At 45.2% G+C, this 17,599-nt stretch overlaps 1 protein-coding gene across 3 annotated transcripts in view; it reads right to left on the bottom strand.

Annotated features, from left to right (window-relative positions):
* PRIM1 (DNA primase subunit 1) overlaps positions 1–17,168 on the bottom strand; it is a 28,415-nt gene extending 11,247 nt beyond the window's left edge. For 2 of the 3 annotated variants that reach the window (XM_062203421.1, XM_062203420.1), the window contains exons 1-11: positions 17,009–17,168; positions 16,347–16,504; positions 11,786–11,892; positions 11,644–11,717; positions 10,094–10,230; positions 9,793–9,851; positions 7,736–7,845; positions 6,856–6,947; positions 6,551–6,692; positions 3,009–3,078; positions 2,103–2,194 (exon numbers count right to left, since the gene is read on the bottom strand). In XM_062203421.1, the coding sequence (XP_062059405.1) occupies positions 2,103–2,194; positions 3,009–3,078; positions 6,551–6,692; positions 6,856–6,947; positions 7,736–7,845; positions 9,793–9,851; positions 10,094–10,230; positions 11,644–11,717; positions 11,786–11,892; positions 16,347–16,504; positions 17,009–17,111 (1,144 nt within the window). In that variant the 5' untranslated portion in view covers positions 17,112–17,168. The remainder of the gene's footprint in view (positions 1–2,102; positions 2,195–3,008; positions 3,079–6,550; positions 6,693–6,855; positions 6,948–7,735; positions 7,846–9,792; positions 9,852–10,093; positions 10,231–11,643; positions 11,718–11,785; positions 11,893–16,346; positions 16,505–17,008) is intronic. The other variant, XM_062203422.1, reaches the window with a different exon arrangement.
* Positions 17,169–17,599: the final 431 nt, after the last annotated feature.

The following is a 17,599-nucleotide window of genomic DNA, read 5'->3' as shown; positions in this document are numbered from 1 at the left end:
ACTAAAAAGTTTTTCCTTGTAAGAAGCCAAACTTGCCTCCTTAAAAACTTTGAGTAAAACAAAAAGATGTTCACAAAGATAATATTCAGTTTGAAAAGCTGTGCTAAAGTAATAAATACATACTATTACAAAGAATAAAATAGGGGCTGGCATTGTGGCACAGTGGGTTAAGCAGCCACCTGCAACGTGGCATCCTATATTGGAGGGCCAGTTTGAGTCCTGGATGCCATACTTCCCATCTAGCTCCCTGCTAATGCACCTGGGGAAGCAGTAGAGGACTGCCCAAGTACTTGGGCCCCTGCCACCATGTGGGAGACCTGGAGTGAACTTCTGGCTCCTGGCTTCAGCCTGGCCCAGCCTTGGTTGTTGCAGTCATTTGGGGAGTGAACCAGAGGACAGAAAGCTTTCTCTGTTGCTCTGCTTTCAAACACATACATAATAAATTTAGTGCTAACAGGTGCATAATGCAAATAGTAGCAGCCACTTGCCCTAATTCTGACTTCTGTCCTCTTGAATGACAACTACTTTTAACAAATTAGCATTTTCTCTGTTATTTAGAAATCTGAGGTCATTCCTTCTAAGTTTGTGGTTTTTTGGAGGGATGGGGTTGAGGGGAAGATGATTCTGAAAACTCTTACTTAGGATCTTAATTCTGTGTTCTGAACTTTTAAAAAAATATTTATTTGAAAGGCAGTGACCAAGGCAAACAGGGGCAGTGAACATCCCATCTACTGGTTCACTCCCCAAACAGCTGGATCAGGCTGAAGCCAGGAGCCTCATTCTGGTTCTTCTGTGTGGGTGGCAGGGTCTAAGTACTTGGGCCGTCTTCCATGCTTTCTCAGGCACATTAGCTGGGAACTGGAGCAGCAGTGAAGCAGATGGGACTTGAATCTTTGACCATATGGGATGCTGGTATTGCAAATGGTGAACTCAACCTGCTACACCACAATGCCAGCCACAGTTTTGGTATTATGTTAGAGCTAGAATGGCTGAAACAATATTAGGCATTGGATGTTAACAGTAGGTTAATATTATTTGAGTAAAAAAGGGCTAACAGACCACATATCTGCACCATACAATAGCCACCAGCCCATTCTGGCTATTTAAGTGAAAGCAAAATTAAAAATTTCTCAGTCACACCAGGCACATGTCAAATGCTCAGAAGCCACATGTGGCTAGTGACTATCATAATGGGCAGTGGAAATACGTAACATTCCCGTCACTGCAAAAAGTGCTATTTGATTCTACTGCTACAGAGCATCTTTTGGGTGCTAGTATAAGATCTAACTGCCAGCAATAGGGAGATTTAAAGATTCCTCAGCTCCTTCAAACTCTTGAATATACAATGCAGTCAACAGCTTAAACATATTTACCATAAAACCCATCTGGATTTATCCAAAATAAAGAACATAAGTACTGCATGCAGACTAGGTGTGAAATAAATAGTTATTGAATCTAAGATGCTGAGTTAGATAATTATCAGTAACAACTGACAACTCACTGTTCTTAGATTCCAACACTTAGAAATTGCTTAGTAAATATTTGTTGAATCCAATATTGGATGCAAAAATACCATTTGGGCAATTGATGAAGGCAGAAACATTGCTATAAACTTACTTGTTACTGAGTTGCTTTCAAGTTGCTTAAACCATTGACCTATCCTGGGCTAAATCCAAGGAGAATTAATGACTGGAGTGACAGATGCTTATCCATATAAAAAGCCTGTGTTGGGGTTGGCATTGTGGTGTAGCAGGTAAAGCCACCACCTGCAGTGCCAGCATCTGATATGGGTACCAGTTCGAGTCCCAGCTGCTCCACTTCCAATCCAGCTCCCTGCTAATATGCCTGGGAAAGCAGCAGAAGATGGTCCAAGTACTTGGGCCCCGGAACCCACAGGGGAGACATGGATGAAGTTCCTGGCTCCAGCCAGACCCACCTCTGGCCACTGAGGCCATTTGGGGAATAAACCAGTGGATGGAATATCTCTCTGTTTCTGCTTCCCTCTCTGTAACTCTGCCTTTCTAATAAAATAAATATTTAAAAAATAATAACAATAAAATAAAAAGCCTGTGTTCATATGAAGCTTCAATATGTTAACCAACCTCTGGTTCTACGTTTGATATCAGATTCAGCTTCATTCTCCTCTTTTTCCTCTTCATTGTTGGAAATGGCATCTAATTCATGGCAGATGGAGCTAAAAGTAACAGTAAGAATTTTAACCTGGGTCCTGGTCGGCATTACACTGTGTATGTATGATATAGAACACAAATCCTACAATATTTTCTGTGAAAAAATTACGTGGCCAACTAAATTTGGCATATTCTAAAAACTATGGTCTCTTCTTAGAGGTTTTGATGTGCATTATCATACTAAAGATAGGGAAATCTTGTGTAAAAGAAATAATCAGCCGGTGCCGCAGCTCAATAGGCTAATCCTCTGCCTTGCAGCGCCGGCACACCGGGTTCTAGTTCCGGTCGGGGTGCCGGATTCTGTCCCGGTTGCCCCTCTTCCAGGCCAGCTCTCTGCTATGGTCCGGGAGTGCAGTGGAGGATGGCCCAAATGCTTGGGCCCTGCACCCCATGGGAGACCAGGAGAAGCACCTGGCTCCTGGCTTCGGATCAGCGCGGTGCGCCAGCTGCAGCGTGCCAGCCGCAGTGGCCATTGGAGGGTGAACCAACGGCAAAAAGGAAGACCTTTCTCTCTCTCTCTCTCTCTCTCTCACTATCCACTCTGCCTGTCAAAAAAAAAAAAAAAAAAAAAAATCTATTTCAGTCCACATTTCCCAAATTGATTTGAGCTTACAATCTTTTTCCTACATAGCAGCGGAATAGCTTGTATAGCAGCTATATCAGGGCATCATCATCTCACCTTAGAACCATTGGTCATAATCTCCATGACGATATACAGCATGCTCCTCCAGCTGGTCTCTAAGGTATCTAATCTAACTGGCTTCAGATTCAGAGCAACACTCACACACAAATCAGAGTGTTCAATGATCTGGTACATACCTTATAGTTGGAACAGTAAATGGATCAAACTGGTCCACTTTCTGTAAATTAATGGGTACAGAAATGCGACCTGTAAGAACCAAAATTTACAAAGTGATGATTGCAAAATATAAATCATCATAGACTGGCTATCTTCTACAAGTTATTTTTGGTTAAAATTTTTATCTGGGGCCAGCACTGTGGTGTAGTGGGTAAAGCTGCCACCTGCAGTGCCAGCATCTCATATGGGCACTGGTTCTAGTCCCAGCTGCTCCAATTCTGATCTAGCTCTCAGCTAATATGCCTGGGAAAGCAGCAGAAGATGATCCACGTCTGTGGGAGACCGGAGAATGCTGCTGGCTTTGGTTGGCCCAGCTCTGGCTATTGTGGCCATTTGGGGAGTGAACCAGCAGATGAAATAGATTTATCTGTTAAGGACAATATTTAGGGGTTGGCACTGTGGCATAGTGGATAAAGCTGCCACCTGTGGAGCCAGGATCCCATATAGGCAACAACTGGAGTCCCCGCTGCTCCACTTCTGATCCAGCTCTGTGCTATGGCCTGGGAAAGCAGTAGAAGATGGTCTAAGTACTTGGGCCCTTGTACCCATGCAGGAGACCCGGAAGAAGCTCCTGGTTCCTGGCTTCGGATCTGCCCAGTTCCAGCTGTTGCAGTCACTTGGGGAGTAAACCAGTGGATGGAAGATCTTTCTTTCTCTGTAACTCTGCCTTTTAAATAAATTAATTAATTAAAAATAAAAGGGGCCGGTGTTGTGGCGTGGCAAGTAGAGCCACTGCCTGCAGCGCTGGCATCCCATATGGGCACTGGCTTTTGAGTCCCGGCTGCTCCACTTCCGATCCTACTCTTTGCTATGGCCTGGGGAGGCAGTGGAGGATGGCCCAAGTCTTTGGGCCCCTGCACCCACATGGGAGACCCAGAGGAAGCTCCTGGCTTTGGATTGGCCCAGCTCTGGCCGTTGCGGCCAATTGGGGAGTGAACCAGTGGATGGAAGACCTTTCTCTCTCTCTCTCTCTCTCTTTGTCTCTTCTCTCTCTGTGTAACTCTTTCAAATAAATAAATAAATCTTTTTTTAAAAAAAATCCAGTATTTAGAAATATACTTTCACATTTTCACATTAACTGTGCCTTTCATATCTCTTTCGACTAATACTTATCTGAGAGGCAGAGAGACAGAGAACTGGTTCATTCTTCAAATGCCTATGATGGCTGGGACAACTGAACCAGGAGTTCAATCCAGGTTTCCCATGTTGATGTTACAGGAACCCAGTTATTTGAGCTATCTCTGCTGCCTCCTAGGGTCTACATTGGTGGGAACCTGAAATCAGAAGCTAGATTTGGGCATCTTAACTATGTACTTCCTTCTCAGTTTATTTATATATTTACTTACTTACTTACTTGAAAAGCAGAGTGACAGAGGGGAAGAGACAAGCAAAGGCACACACACAATCTTTCATCTGCTATATTCACACAGCCGCAAAACTGCCTAATGATGCATTTCCCACAAAGTATTCCCACTGTTAAATGATGCATGATTGTAGTTAACAGTATCTTACTTTTTCTACAACATCTACACCTGGGAGACCACATTTTCAAAATGAGTCTACAGAATGCCAGGTGAGTACTAAGTAGAATAATTAAGAAAATTAGGAGTTGTTACTTGAAGAAAGAGTAACAGGACTGCAGTTACTTGATAGAAAAGGCAAACAGATGCCCTGAAAATGTATACACTTATGAGTGAGCATAATTATTTACTCAAACCTGATACCTACTGGAGCTTTAGAATTAAGCATAAAAGATTTATGGCCAGAGCTACGCCAATCTGAAGCCAGGAGCCAGGTGCTTCCTCCTGGTCTCCCATGCAGGTGCAGGGGCCCAAGCACTTGGGCCATCCTCCACTGCCTTCCCAGGCCCACAGCAGAGAGCTGGACTGGAAGAAGAGCAACCGGGACTAGAACCGGCGCCTATATGGGATGCCGGCGCCGCAGGCGGAGGATTAACCAAGTGAGCCACGGTGCTGGCCTGCATAAAATAAATATTAAGCTCATTAGCAAAAGAAGCTAAAAACACACAGTTGACAGGTTTGAAGAACTGCTATGTAAGCGTTTAAACTGCAGTCATTATAGACTGTTAAAGGAAACTGAGCCGTGTGGAAGAACGCAATGTGTGCCAGACATTTTTTTAAGCACTTTACATTTTAGATCTTTACAATACCTCACTGAGGTAGACACTATATTTCCATTTTACAGATGAAGAAACCGAGGCACAGAAAAGAGTTAATTTGTCTAAGATCTCGTAACAAGTGGTGGGGTTGGACTGTTGACACTGAAGTGGACAACTAGCAGCAGGCATGTGGTACAGTGGTTACGTTGCTGCTTGGGACATCCACATCCCATAATGGAATGTCTGGTTCAAGTTCCAGCTCCCCCACTTCTGATCCAGCTTCCTGCCAATGCGCTTTCTGGGAGGCAGCAGATGATGGCTCAAGTGCTTGGGTCCTTGTCACCTACTTGGGAGACCCAGACGGAGTTCTAGGCTCCTGGCTTTGTTATTATTGGCACTGGGGGAGTGAATGAATGGAGAGAAGACCTCTTTGTCCATCTCTCTCTCTCTCTGCTTTCCAAACAATTTTAAAGAGGACAACTAAATACACTTCTACAATATGTCCCTTGGTTGGATGGAGTAATCTTTTATGAGAATATAGCTACTTTTATATCTACTTTAACTTCAGTCCATCAAGTATTATCTAAGAAAAATGTAAAAAAGCAGACATAACTATCAAGAAAATTTTGAAGGAATCAGCATAGTGGAAAATGCATGGAACTTTGAGTTTTTTTTTAAGATTTATTTTATTTATTCACAAGGCAGAGTTAGAGAGATGGAGAGACAGAGAGAGCTTCCATCTGCTGGTTCACTTCCCAAATGGCCACAATGGCCAGGACTAGACCAGGATGAAGCCAGGAGCCAGGAGTTTCATTTGGGTCTCCCATGTGGGTATAGGAGCCCAAGGACTTGGGCCATCTTCCACTGCTTTTCCCAGGCACATTAGCAGGGAGCTGGATCAGAAGTGGAGTAACTGGGACTCAAACCAGTGCTCATATGGGATGCCAGCATCACAGGCAGTGGCTTAAGCCTCTATGCCACAATACTGGCCCCAGAACTTTAAGGAACGAACTCTGTTCCTGGCATTGACACATGACGTTTGTTCATGACCTTGGACAAATCACTTTAAACTCCTGGGCCACTGTCTTCTCCTCTGTATTACAAGACCTGTTATCCTGAGATTATGAAGTACTCGCCAACTCTGATTCTAACACTTTCTGACTTTTCAGAAACCCAACTGAAAAACATTTCCATAGTGGAAACTCACCTGGTAGCTACTTAATCAACAATGCAAAACGTTAACTTAGGTATCGGCTGACAGAGCAATCCTTTAGCCTTTACTAATCACAGACATCACGTGTGTTCACACCTAGTGATATGCTCACTGAAACAGAAAAACAACTAATTTTTCTTTTAGTTTTCCTTACTGTTGTCACACAGTACCTGTTTTAGGATGCACACTGAAAGGGCTCTTCAGTAAATGATTGATTCCTTTGCTAACATTGATATCCAGCCGTGGAAAACAGTACTGCAGCATAATCTCCCACTCCAGCCAGGGTGCACATTTGTCGTTTTTGGTGTTATTCTAAAAACAGAGGTAAGCTCATTATGAGGACTGGTAGGACCTTATGAGGATTTCTTTGAGGAAGGTTAAAAAATGATTTCCAACCATCGTTAGCCAACTAAGCAAAACAGTTTCACTAAGAACTGCAATACTCTATTTGTAACACAGATTCAGTGGGACATACCTGATGTCTGGCTATTGTTTTCTTCAAGTGCTCCCAACGCTGAAGAGAGCTGTGACACTTCTGGAAGCCTTGTTGAAGATCGGCATGAATTGGTGATGGATCATTAAGGAACACACCCACTCAAGGCATATCCATGAACAACTCAGTTTTCAGTGTGGATCACCATGTTATCTAATGCTTCTAACTACTGAGAAAGTAATTAGTAAGGCCCTCTAAAACACAAACGTTAAACATTTATATCCTTAGAAAATTCCCCAGTAAAAATACAGTGGTAACATCACAGAAAGAATGTCAGAGCAGCTGGAAGAGGGAAAGCGTTCCCTGGCCTGCACACATTTTGATTAAATGATGAAACATTCTTTAGCCATTCATTCTAGGACCAATTTCCAAAATGAGGAAACTGGCTTATAAAATGATCCTCTGACTGTGCTGCAGGAAGATGATAGAAAAAGGAGGAGGGGCTGGTGCTGTGGCGTAGCGGGTAAAGCCGCCACCTGCAGTGCCGGCATCCCATATGGGTGCTGGTTTGAGTCCCAGCTGCTCCACTTCCGATCCAGCTCTCTGCTATGGCCTGGGAAAGCAGCAAAGACCCAAGTCTTTGGGCCTCTGCACTTGTGTGAGACCTGGAAGAAGCTCCCGGGCCCTGGCTTTGGATTGGCCCAGGTCTGGCCTTATCGGCCATTTGGGGAGTGAACCAGTGGATAGAAGACCTCTCTCTCTCAAATAAATAAAATCTTAAAAAAAGAAAAGAAAAAGGTAGAAACACTGGAGATATTTTGAGCAATAAGGGTTAAATTTACAGGAATAAGCATAAGAGAATATGCAAGCAGAATGCATATCACAGATCAATACAACTAGAAATGGTCTCAGGAAAGGATATCTTCAGGAACAAGGGCTAAAATCTTATCCCAGCTTTCTTTATTTTCAAGAATATCTTGACCAACCAAGGCATATTCTTCAAAGTATTTTTTAATTATGTTTATGGATCTTCTGCAGGAACAACAATGACAACAAAGTCCCAACACTGTTTAACATCACATATGCGACACAGGTATTGTTGCCATTGGATGGGAGGCTATGCTTATTTTTACCGAATTTCTGGAATTTTTTAAAAACATTTTTTATTAAAATGAAGAGAACAGATTTTATTTATTCGATAGGTATGGTTCCAGGAAGACAACCACACTTCCCTCACTCCCCTGCTCCCCCAACTCATCCCTGTCCCTCCCTACACTCTCTTCATTTTTTGCAAAGATATAATTTTAATCCACTCTATTTTCAAAGACTTCTAATTCGCCACTATACATACTGAACAAGTAAAAAGGAGAAATTCTGGAACTTAATCAGCTAAAATCAGAATTATATATTCCTTTGCAGGGTTATGAGTGTTACATGAGAAAAAAAGACCCCAGCATAGTACTTGGAAAAGAACAGGTATCCAGGTTATATAACAGGCTGGTGGTGTGGCACATCAGGTAAAGCCTCTGCCTGCAATGATGGCATCTCATTTGGGCACCAGTTTGCTCCACTTCTGATCTAGATCCCTGCTAATGGCCTGGAAAAAGCAGTGGAAGATGGCAAGTCCCTGTGTGACAAGGGTAGAAAGTGACCAATGCCAGGACTTCATAAGACATGAGTAGTAGGGGCTGGGGCTTTCGCGTAGCAGGTAAAGCCACCACCTGTAGTGCTGGCATCCCACGGGTGCTATTTTGAGTCCCGGCTGCTCCACTTCCGATCCACCTCTCTGCCACAGCCTGGGAAAGAAGTAGACGATGGCCCAAGTGCTTGGTCCCTTACATCCACGTGGGAAACCCGGAAGAAGCTCCTGGCTCCTGGCTTTGGATTGGCTCAAATCAGGCATTGTGGCCATTTGGGGAGTGAACCAGGGATTGGAAGACCTCTCTCTCTTTCTGCCTCTCAAATAAATAAGTAAGTATATCTTTAAAACAAAAACAAAGACAAAAAAAGACATGAGTAGTAGATTGTGGGAATACAGTCTATATTCTGATTGCTTATTTTAACATCTCAATAACTATAGTGCTTGCAAATTGTATTTCCTAGCTAACATTTCAGTAGTCTTTGCCGTGACTGAGAGCAGGTGAGGTTCTCCTAGACAAGGAAATGGAGGCTCCAATATTTTATCAAGATCATAGGTGGAATAGGGGTTCTTATTCCTAATGCAACATTCTTTCCACTGTCTTAGAGAAGTAGTGAATTAAATGGAAGAATATGAGCTCTGGAACTAGGCAGACCAGGCCATGAATGCTAAATTTAACAATGACTTGCTGGGGCTGGCGCTGTGGCATAGCAAGTAAAACCGCCGCCTGCAGTGCGAGCATCCCACATGGGCGCCAGTTTGAGTCCCGGCTGCACCACTTCTGATCCAGCTCTCTGCTGTGGCCTGGGAAAGCAGAGGAAGATGGCTCAAGTCCTTGAGCCCCTGCACCTGTGTGGGAGACCTGGAAGACGCTCCTGGCTTCAGATCGGCTCAGCTCTGGCCATTGCAGCCATTTGGGGAATGAACCAGCAGATGGAAGATATCTCCCTCTCTCTTTGCCTCTGCCTCTCTGTAACTCTTTCAAGTAAATAAATAAAATTAAAAAAAAAAATTCTCCTCTAAGTAAAAAGAACCTGGGATATTAATTTTTCAAAGGAAAAAAAAAGACTTGCTGTGTAACACCAAATTATAGACTCTCTAAAGCACACTTTTCTCATCTGTAAGTGGAGACACTGTCATGCTTCTCATAGATGGTAAAGACAGTGGGAACAATGTTCGAACACCCTCATGAATACTGCTGCAGAAAACAAGCTCTCAAGCAACTGTAGCTGTTACTGTTGTAAAATGCTACCCCGCAGTGAAAACTGACGGCACGGTAATTCTAAGAGCACACACAGGCAAATGAGACACAACTTAACCTGTGTGGAGTATTTGCTGACCTGACAAAAGGGTGAACTTTTTCACTTAGGTGAACTTTCTTCTTAACGTCTTGACCGCCCTGAAAAATAAACCATCAAAAAATACTTCATGTATATAACAGAAATAATTTAAAATTTCCTTTAATGTGTTCTATTATTATAGTTAAGATCGCGTAAATTCAAAAATACTGATTAAATTCTGTCAAAATACAGAAGCTTGAATCCTATTTTGTAGAGTTTCAACAACTCTATCTGGGCTAACTTTAACATCTAGTAAACAAACAAACAAAAACACATAAAATTATAATTTAAAGGGTCTTACCTTTACAAGACTCAAATACTCAACTATTCCAGAACGCACTGTGGAGGACAACTTCCTAACCGATTCATCGCAGACCCAACAATGAACACCTCTCCTTCCAGAATACACCCAGAGACGATGCTTAAATCCAAAGTCCTCTGAGGAGGGGAGCAACCACAGGTTTTAAGACAAATATATAAATTTCCAGTTCTTGCTTACTTCCTGGCTTCCATTTGTCTCACCAGTTATCTACATGTGCTCTCCTCTTTACTACACTAAATTGCTTGTAGTTTCCTGTGTCCCTCATGGTTTTTCTTCCTGTCTTTACCAATCCTGGTTCCTCTGCCAAGAAGCACTTCCATCTGTCCCTGACCCATCACCACTTATCTTTATTATTTATTTATTTTTAAAGATTTATTTGAAAGTCAGAGTTACACAGAGAGAAGAAGAGGCAGAGAGAGAGAGAGAGAGAGAGACTGTCTTCCATCTCCTGGTTCACTCCCCAGTTGGCCACAACGGCTAGAGCTATGCCTATCTGAAGCCAGGAGCCTCCTCCAGGTCTTCCACATGGGTGCAGGGGCCCAAGGACTTGGGCCTTCTTCTACTGCTTTCCCAAGCCACAGCAGAGAGCTGGATCAGAAAGTGGAGCAGCTGGGATCAAACTGGCGCCCATAAAGGATGCCGGCACTGCAGGTGGTGGCTTTACCTGCTATGCCACAGCGCCGGCCTTGTGGCATAGTGGCTAAAGCCTCAGTTTGTGATGTTGGCATCCCATATGGGCGCCAGTTCATGTCCTAGCTGCTCCATTTCTAGCACTCTGATCTAGCACCCTGAAAATGGGCTGGGAAAGCAGCAGAAGATGGCTCAAGTCCTTGGTCCCCTGCACTCACATGGGAGACCCGGAAGAAGCTCCTGGCTCCTGCCTGGCCCAGCCTTGGCTGTTGTGGCTGTCTTGGGGGAGTGAACCAGCAGATGGAAGATCTGTTTCTCTCTCTGTCTCTCCTTCTCTCTGTAGGATTCTTTCAAAACAACTACATAAATAAATCTTAAAAAAAAACCAAAACCAAAACCTTGATGTGGGAATATTTAAAAAGTAGAAATAGAACATCGCCTGGCACACAATGAACCCTCTATACAAGCCTGAGTTTGCTGTCACCACCACCACCACCCCTTTTTGGGAGTCTCTGAGTCAACCTGTCCCCAGCCCTTCTTGCATCCCTGCTGTTTCGGTGTCCCCACACCTCGCTGTGCATTAGTCACCACGAATCTAACCCTCACTTTTCTTACCTGTCTCCTCAGACTGTGTAACCTACACAAATTACCTTTATATTTCCCTCACCTAGAATAGTACCTAGTGCCTGTTGCTGCTCAATAGATGACTGAATTGGAAAAAAATAACTGGTTTGTTCAATAGCTGTAGTAATGTTCCCACTCCAACTTTATCCTTATAATTTATTTTCCTCTTATGTGCTTCAAGGAAACGTATCAGAAACTTATCAAACTCAGAGAGTACTCTTCGGAGGAGAACACTGCCTCGCAGTTGACCCCACTCAGACACTGCTGATACTTGCCCTTCAACGCTCGGTCGATGATGAGTATGGCCATGGTCATGAGGGTCCAGCACTTGGAACAAATGTCTGCAGAACTGGAGCAGAGGCGCCATTACTCCCTGATGGTGAGGCCCCCCCCAGCAGCCAGGCCCCCGGGGCTCACCTACAACATCTCCTCACGTCGTCGTAGTCCGTCATGTCAATGTCGAACACCAGCTCTTTCTCCTGAGCCTGGAAAGCGCCCAGCTTCACGGTATTGTGTTGACTGGGCTACAGGTACAAAAAACACTGCTTAGTTTTTACAGTAGCTGCCACGTTGCTGAAAGTTTATTTATTTATTTATTTATTTATTTATTATTTTTGACAGGCAGAGTGGACAGTAGAGGGAGACAGAGAGAAAGGTCTTCCTTTTTGCCGTTGGTTCACCCTCCAATGGCCACTGCGGCTGGCCCACTGCGCTGTTCCGATGGCAGGAGCCAGGGGCTTATCCTGGTCTCCCATGGGGTGCAGGGCCCAAGCACTTGGGCCATCCTCCACTGCACTCCCTGGCCACAGCAGAGAGCTGGCCTGGAAGAGGGGCAACCGGGACAGGATCGGTGCCCCGACCGGGACTAGAACCCGGTGTGCCGGCGCCGCAAGGCGGAGGATTAGCCTGTTAAGCCACGGCGCCGGCCTGAAAATTTATTTTTTAGCTATGTGGAAAAAGTGGTCAAAAAGAAATGAAGAAACTATATAATGCCAAGTCTATGTCCAAGTTCACCATTTTGTTTAAAAAGATTTATTTATTTGAAAGGCAGAGTTAGAGAGAGAGAGAAAGTGAGAGAGGGCACTTCCATCTGCTGGTTCACTCCCCAGATGGCTACAATGGTCAGGGCTTGGCCATGCTGAAGCCAGGAGCTTCTTCTAGGTCTCCCATGTGGGAGGCAGGGGCCCAGGCACTTGAGCCATCTTCCACTGCTTTTCCCAGGCCATTCGCAGGGAGCTGAGTCTGAAGTGGAACACCTGGGACTTGAACAGGTGCCCATGTGGGACGCTGGCCCCTCATCACTTTTTTTTTTTTTTTTTTTTTTTGACAGGCAGAGTGGACAGTGAGAGAGAAAGGTCTTCCTTTTTGCCGTTGGTTCACCCTCCAATGGCCACCATGGCCTGCGCGCTGCGGCCGGCGCACCGCGCTGATCCGAAGCCAGGAGCCAGGTGCTTATCCTGGTTTCCCATGGGGTGCAGGGCCCAAGGACTTGGGCCATCCTCCACTGCACTCCTGGGCCATAGCAGAGAGCTGGCCTGGAAGAGGGGCAACCGGGACAGAATCCAGCACCCCAACCGGCACTAGAACCCGGTGTGCCGGTGCCGCAAGGCAGAGGATTAGCCTGTTGAGCCACGGCGCCGGCACTTTTTTTTTTTAAAGTATGATTTTCATTTTATTTGAAAAGCAGAGACATTGACAGCAATCTTCTACCTGCTGGTTCACTCCCCAGGTGGTGGCAACAGCCAGAGCTGGGCCACACTGAAGCCAGGAGCCCTGGAACTCCATTGTGGTCTCCTATGTGGGTGTCAGGGACCCATATACTTGAACCATTAATTGCAGCCTCCCAGGACATACATGAGCAGGAAGCTGGGTTGGACTGAAGTAGCCAGGACTCCAATATGGGATGGATCCCGGTAAGTCCTAAGCAGTGACTTAATCATTGTGCCAAACACCTGGCCCTGAAGTGCATTACTTTGGATCCCACGTATCCAGAATTGAAGACAGTTTTCACTTTTACCCACTTAATATTTGTTGGCTGATAGAACTTACAATAGAGCTGTTTTTAGGTTTCTGATAAGGACAAGTATGTAGAGATAATGCCCTATTGCAAGATGTTTTAAGGACTTTTACTTGGTACTATACAAAGGTAACAAATATGTATTAATTTTAATTTTTTTCTTTTTTATAAAAAGATTTTATTTATTTGAAAGACAGTTATAGAGAGAGGTAGAGACAGAGTGAGGTCTTTCACCTGCTGGTTCACTCCCGTAATGGCCATAGCTGAGTGGATCCAAAGCCAGGAGCCAGGAGCCTCCTCCAGATCTCCCATATGGGTGCAGGGGCCCAAGCACCTGAGCCATCTTCCACTGCTTTCCCAGGCCATAGGCAAAGAGCTGGATTGGAAGAGGAGCAGCTAGGATATGAACCGACACCCATATGGGATGCCGGCACTGCAGGCTGGGGCTTTAACCCATTGCACCACAGCGCCGGTGCCTAAATTTTTCAGTAACTCAAAAAAAAATCTCCCCAGGCAGTTTGAACCAAGGTTTATTATCAAGAGGCTATGGTCTACCAGATAAAGCAGGTGGATTGAATACAGGTACTTATTCTACTCCCTTCAAACCCCTACAATAGTGAATAAAGCTTTCCTTTTTTTTTTTTTTTATTAAAAGGCATAAGGCTTTAAAAAAAATCAGAGAGGAGATACTACCACCAGAATGTTTTATAAATTTATAACTTTGTAATTCAGGAGGGAAACTTCAGACTCATGAAAGCTGAATTGTAAAGAAAGAGATACCCAATTTACACCTGAGAACTCGGAAAGGCTCAGTAGTAGCAACACCAGGTGTCTCTGGAAGAGGAAGCACTTGTGTGGTGGTGAAGCTGAGATTAGAAAAAAGATTGATTCAAAGCCTGTTTAAGAAGCAGGAAGCCCCCAGATCCCTGCAGAGCCAGGTGACTGCTCGTCTGTGTCCCTGGCAGAAGACGCCTGAATTATTATCTGGACAGTATAAGCAGTCTCCAGGCTGAGGGGACAACAGGCACAGCCCAACAAGAGTGTACTGTCCTGCGATTAGGGGGGTTCAACTTCTATATGAGGAATGTGGAGCTCCACTTCTATACCTTCCCACTGTCAACCCAGGCAGGAGACTGTTAGATTTTTCTCTGAAGAAACTGACCAGATGAGCCAAGCACTGTTCTAGGCTCAAGGTATAGAACAGCAAACAAAACAAATATTTCTGTACTGTGGAGTTTTCATTCTTTGACAAAGATTTAGAGAAATTCACGTTAGGTTCCAGAATAACACGGTTCAGCCAGGTCACCCCTGCAGCAGAGAAATCACAGATGTCTGTATGGAGCTTCTAACCAGCTTTTTAGTACTCCAATCTTAAATATAAACAGCAAGCAAAAAATAAGCAGACATCTGAGGCAAGCCTCTAACATGAAAGACAGGGGAAAAATAGAAAAAAAGCAATGTAGAGCATAGTGTAACAGAAGAACTTTTAAAACTGCCACTGGGGTAGGTTGTGGTACAGCGGGTTAAGCTGCAGCATGGACGTCTGATCCCATCCTGGAGTGCTGGTTCCAGTCCTGGCACCTCTGCTCCGGTTCCAGCTCCCTGCTTATGCACACCCTGGGAGTCAGCAGTGATGGCTTACGTAGTTGCGACCCTGCCCACATGGGAGACTCAGAATGAGTTCTGGGCTCCTGGCTTTGACCTGGCACAGCCCTGACTGTTGTGGGAGGAAACCAGTAGAGTAAACCAGTTTTTCTTTCTACATTTTATTAAAAGATTAAACAACAAAAAATACAGATTAAAAAACAATCATACACACACACACACACACACACCTGGGTCTGCACTGAATATGTGGACTTTTTTCATTATTCCCTAAACAATACAATTATTTATAAAGCATTTATACTATAGTAGGTATTATAAATAATCTAGAGATGATTTAAAGTATGCAGGAGAACATGTGTAGGTTATATGCAAACATTATGCCATTTTATGTAAGAAAATAGCATATCCAGGGATTTTAATGTCTGCAGGAGGTTCTGCAACTAACCTCCCACAGACATGGACAACCGTACAACACGTAAAAACTTAATAAAGAAGCTATTATCCTATGTATATGCTTAAGGAGGGGAATGAAGAAAATTTTAATTTGCTCATTCATTTACCAAATGCTTATGGTGTACTCTTTCTGGTGGGTGTTATTCTAGGCACTCGGGATGGTCCAATGACAGGATGAAGAAGGTCTCACTGAGAAGGGGCTATGTGGGTCAGACTGGAAAGAGGTGAGCGAATAAACCAAGTGGTTATCTGGGGAAATGAGTTGTTGGCAGTGGAAATGGCCTGAGCAAGGGCCAGTGTGCCAGGAGGGGCGTGAGGAGAGGGGAGAGAGGAGCTTCTAGTCTGAGTGAAAAGGGGGGTGGATGAGAGGTGGTGGTTTTGAGCAGAAAATCTGAAAATCTGCGTTGTTTTAGGAGGACCACTGTGGCTGCTGTGCTGACAGCGGCCTCTCGTCTCCAGGGATCCCCTGGGAGGAGGATTTTATAGTAGAGCAAGTGAGAGGAATGATGATGGCAGCGGTAGCTGGACTTCAGTGTCTACCATGGCCAGGTCAAAGGGACTGGAATGGGTGTGAGTGTGAGAGACGATCGAAAACACCTCCAATTCTGGAAGCGAATGCTTCTCTTTTATGAGTATTGCCTGCCCTTGAACCACACCGGACTTCCCCAGTCCGATTTTCAGCCAGATAACTCAATTTTTTGTCCCAGTGAGAATGCAACCAAGTCACTTCCAGAGGATTTCCAGTCAGCAACATGGCATGCCCAGGCACACAAACAGGTTACAGCCGTGGCACTCCACACTCTAGAACAAAATCAAAAAACTTAATCTAAAAACGCTGGGCGCGTCGACCCATTCTTGGTTTACAAAACAAAGCCACAAAACACAGAAAAGCTCTCTTACTCTGTGGGTATACACTGCGCCTATATCAATCTTGTATGGGTTCATTTTCTGCATCTCCTTTTCCAGGTCATTCTGGTTGTTGAAGGACTGGTAGCGAATGTAAATATCATCTTTCAAAGTGAACGAAAATTCACGGTGCTGGAAGTAATTCTTTACCACTGCAAAACAAGTGCGCATTTCAGTCAATTCGGCGCTTCAGTCAGCTCTGGGTATCATGACATCAACCCACCAGAAGATGCCCCACAGTGTGTTAGGGGTTAAAAAAAAAAAAAAGACAGGACCTAGTCCCTAATTTGAAGAGGTTTGCCGTCCCACATTTACGAGGGATAAGCGACATTAAAACTTGTAACGTCACTTCTCTCCTCGGTGGGCCCGAATCAGTTCGGCTGCCCGTAAGAAAGCACTTCCCCAGGAGGCGCGCCTCGGTCCCGGGCGGATCACGCCTCCGCAGCTTCCCGCTGCGACCCGGTGACGCGCTCCCGCCGCGCGCCCCACCACGTAGGGGTCGCCAGCGGCTCACACCGGAATGGGGGGTCGGGGGCGCCCACGGCAGAGCGGTGGGAGGGCTCCGGCTCAACGCCCGGCGCGCAGGCGGCACCTCCTGGTCGTTCTAAGACCCCCCACTTGCAACCAATTCCCGCCCCGCCGCCCGCCTCCATCACCTCCGCCATAGTTGAGCCAGCGGTAATACTGCGCGTAGGGGAACAGCCTCCGGTAATAAAGCTTAAGCAGCTCGGGCAGCTCGGCTGGGTCAAACGACTCCATGAGCGCGGAACCAGGTCCAGGCAGGGTTACCGCAAGAATTGGCGGGAACGGCACGGTCCGAGCGCCCACTACTGCGCAGGCGCGCTGGGCCGCGTCCCTGCGACGCTGGGGCTGCTGGGAATTGTAGTTCCTGCTTGGGGTTGGCCTAGGCCGCGGGAGCCCTAGGGGCACCGCTCTTGTGGTCCCTGTACATTCTGGAAGGATCCCTGGAGACACGAGGCTGGAAACGTTCTGACATAGGGAATGAAGTGAAAAAGATGTTCCATGCTAACCTTATGGCTGTTTAGAAGTAACACTCATATCATTTAAAAAAAAATATTATTAGCTTGTTTGTGTACAAAGATGGGCTTTTTTTTCTTTTTAAGATTTATTTATTTATTTGAGAGGCAGAGTTATAGACATTGAGAGGGAAAGACAGAGAGAAAGGTCTTCCATCCGCTGGTTCACTCCCCAGATGGCCACAATGGCTGGAGCTGGGCCGAACCGAA

The sequence above is a fragment of the Lepus europaeus genome, chromosome 10, assembly GCF_033115175.1.
Source record: "Lepus europaeus isolate LE1 chromosome 10, mLepTim1.pri, whole genome shotgun sequence".
Taxonomy (NCBI): domain Eukaryota; kingdom Metazoa; phylum Chordata; class Mammalia; order Lagomorpha; family Leporidae; genus Lepus; species Lepus europaeus.
Note: the sequence above shows the minus strand (reverse complement) of the source record. Positions and strands in the feature narration are given on the sequence as shown.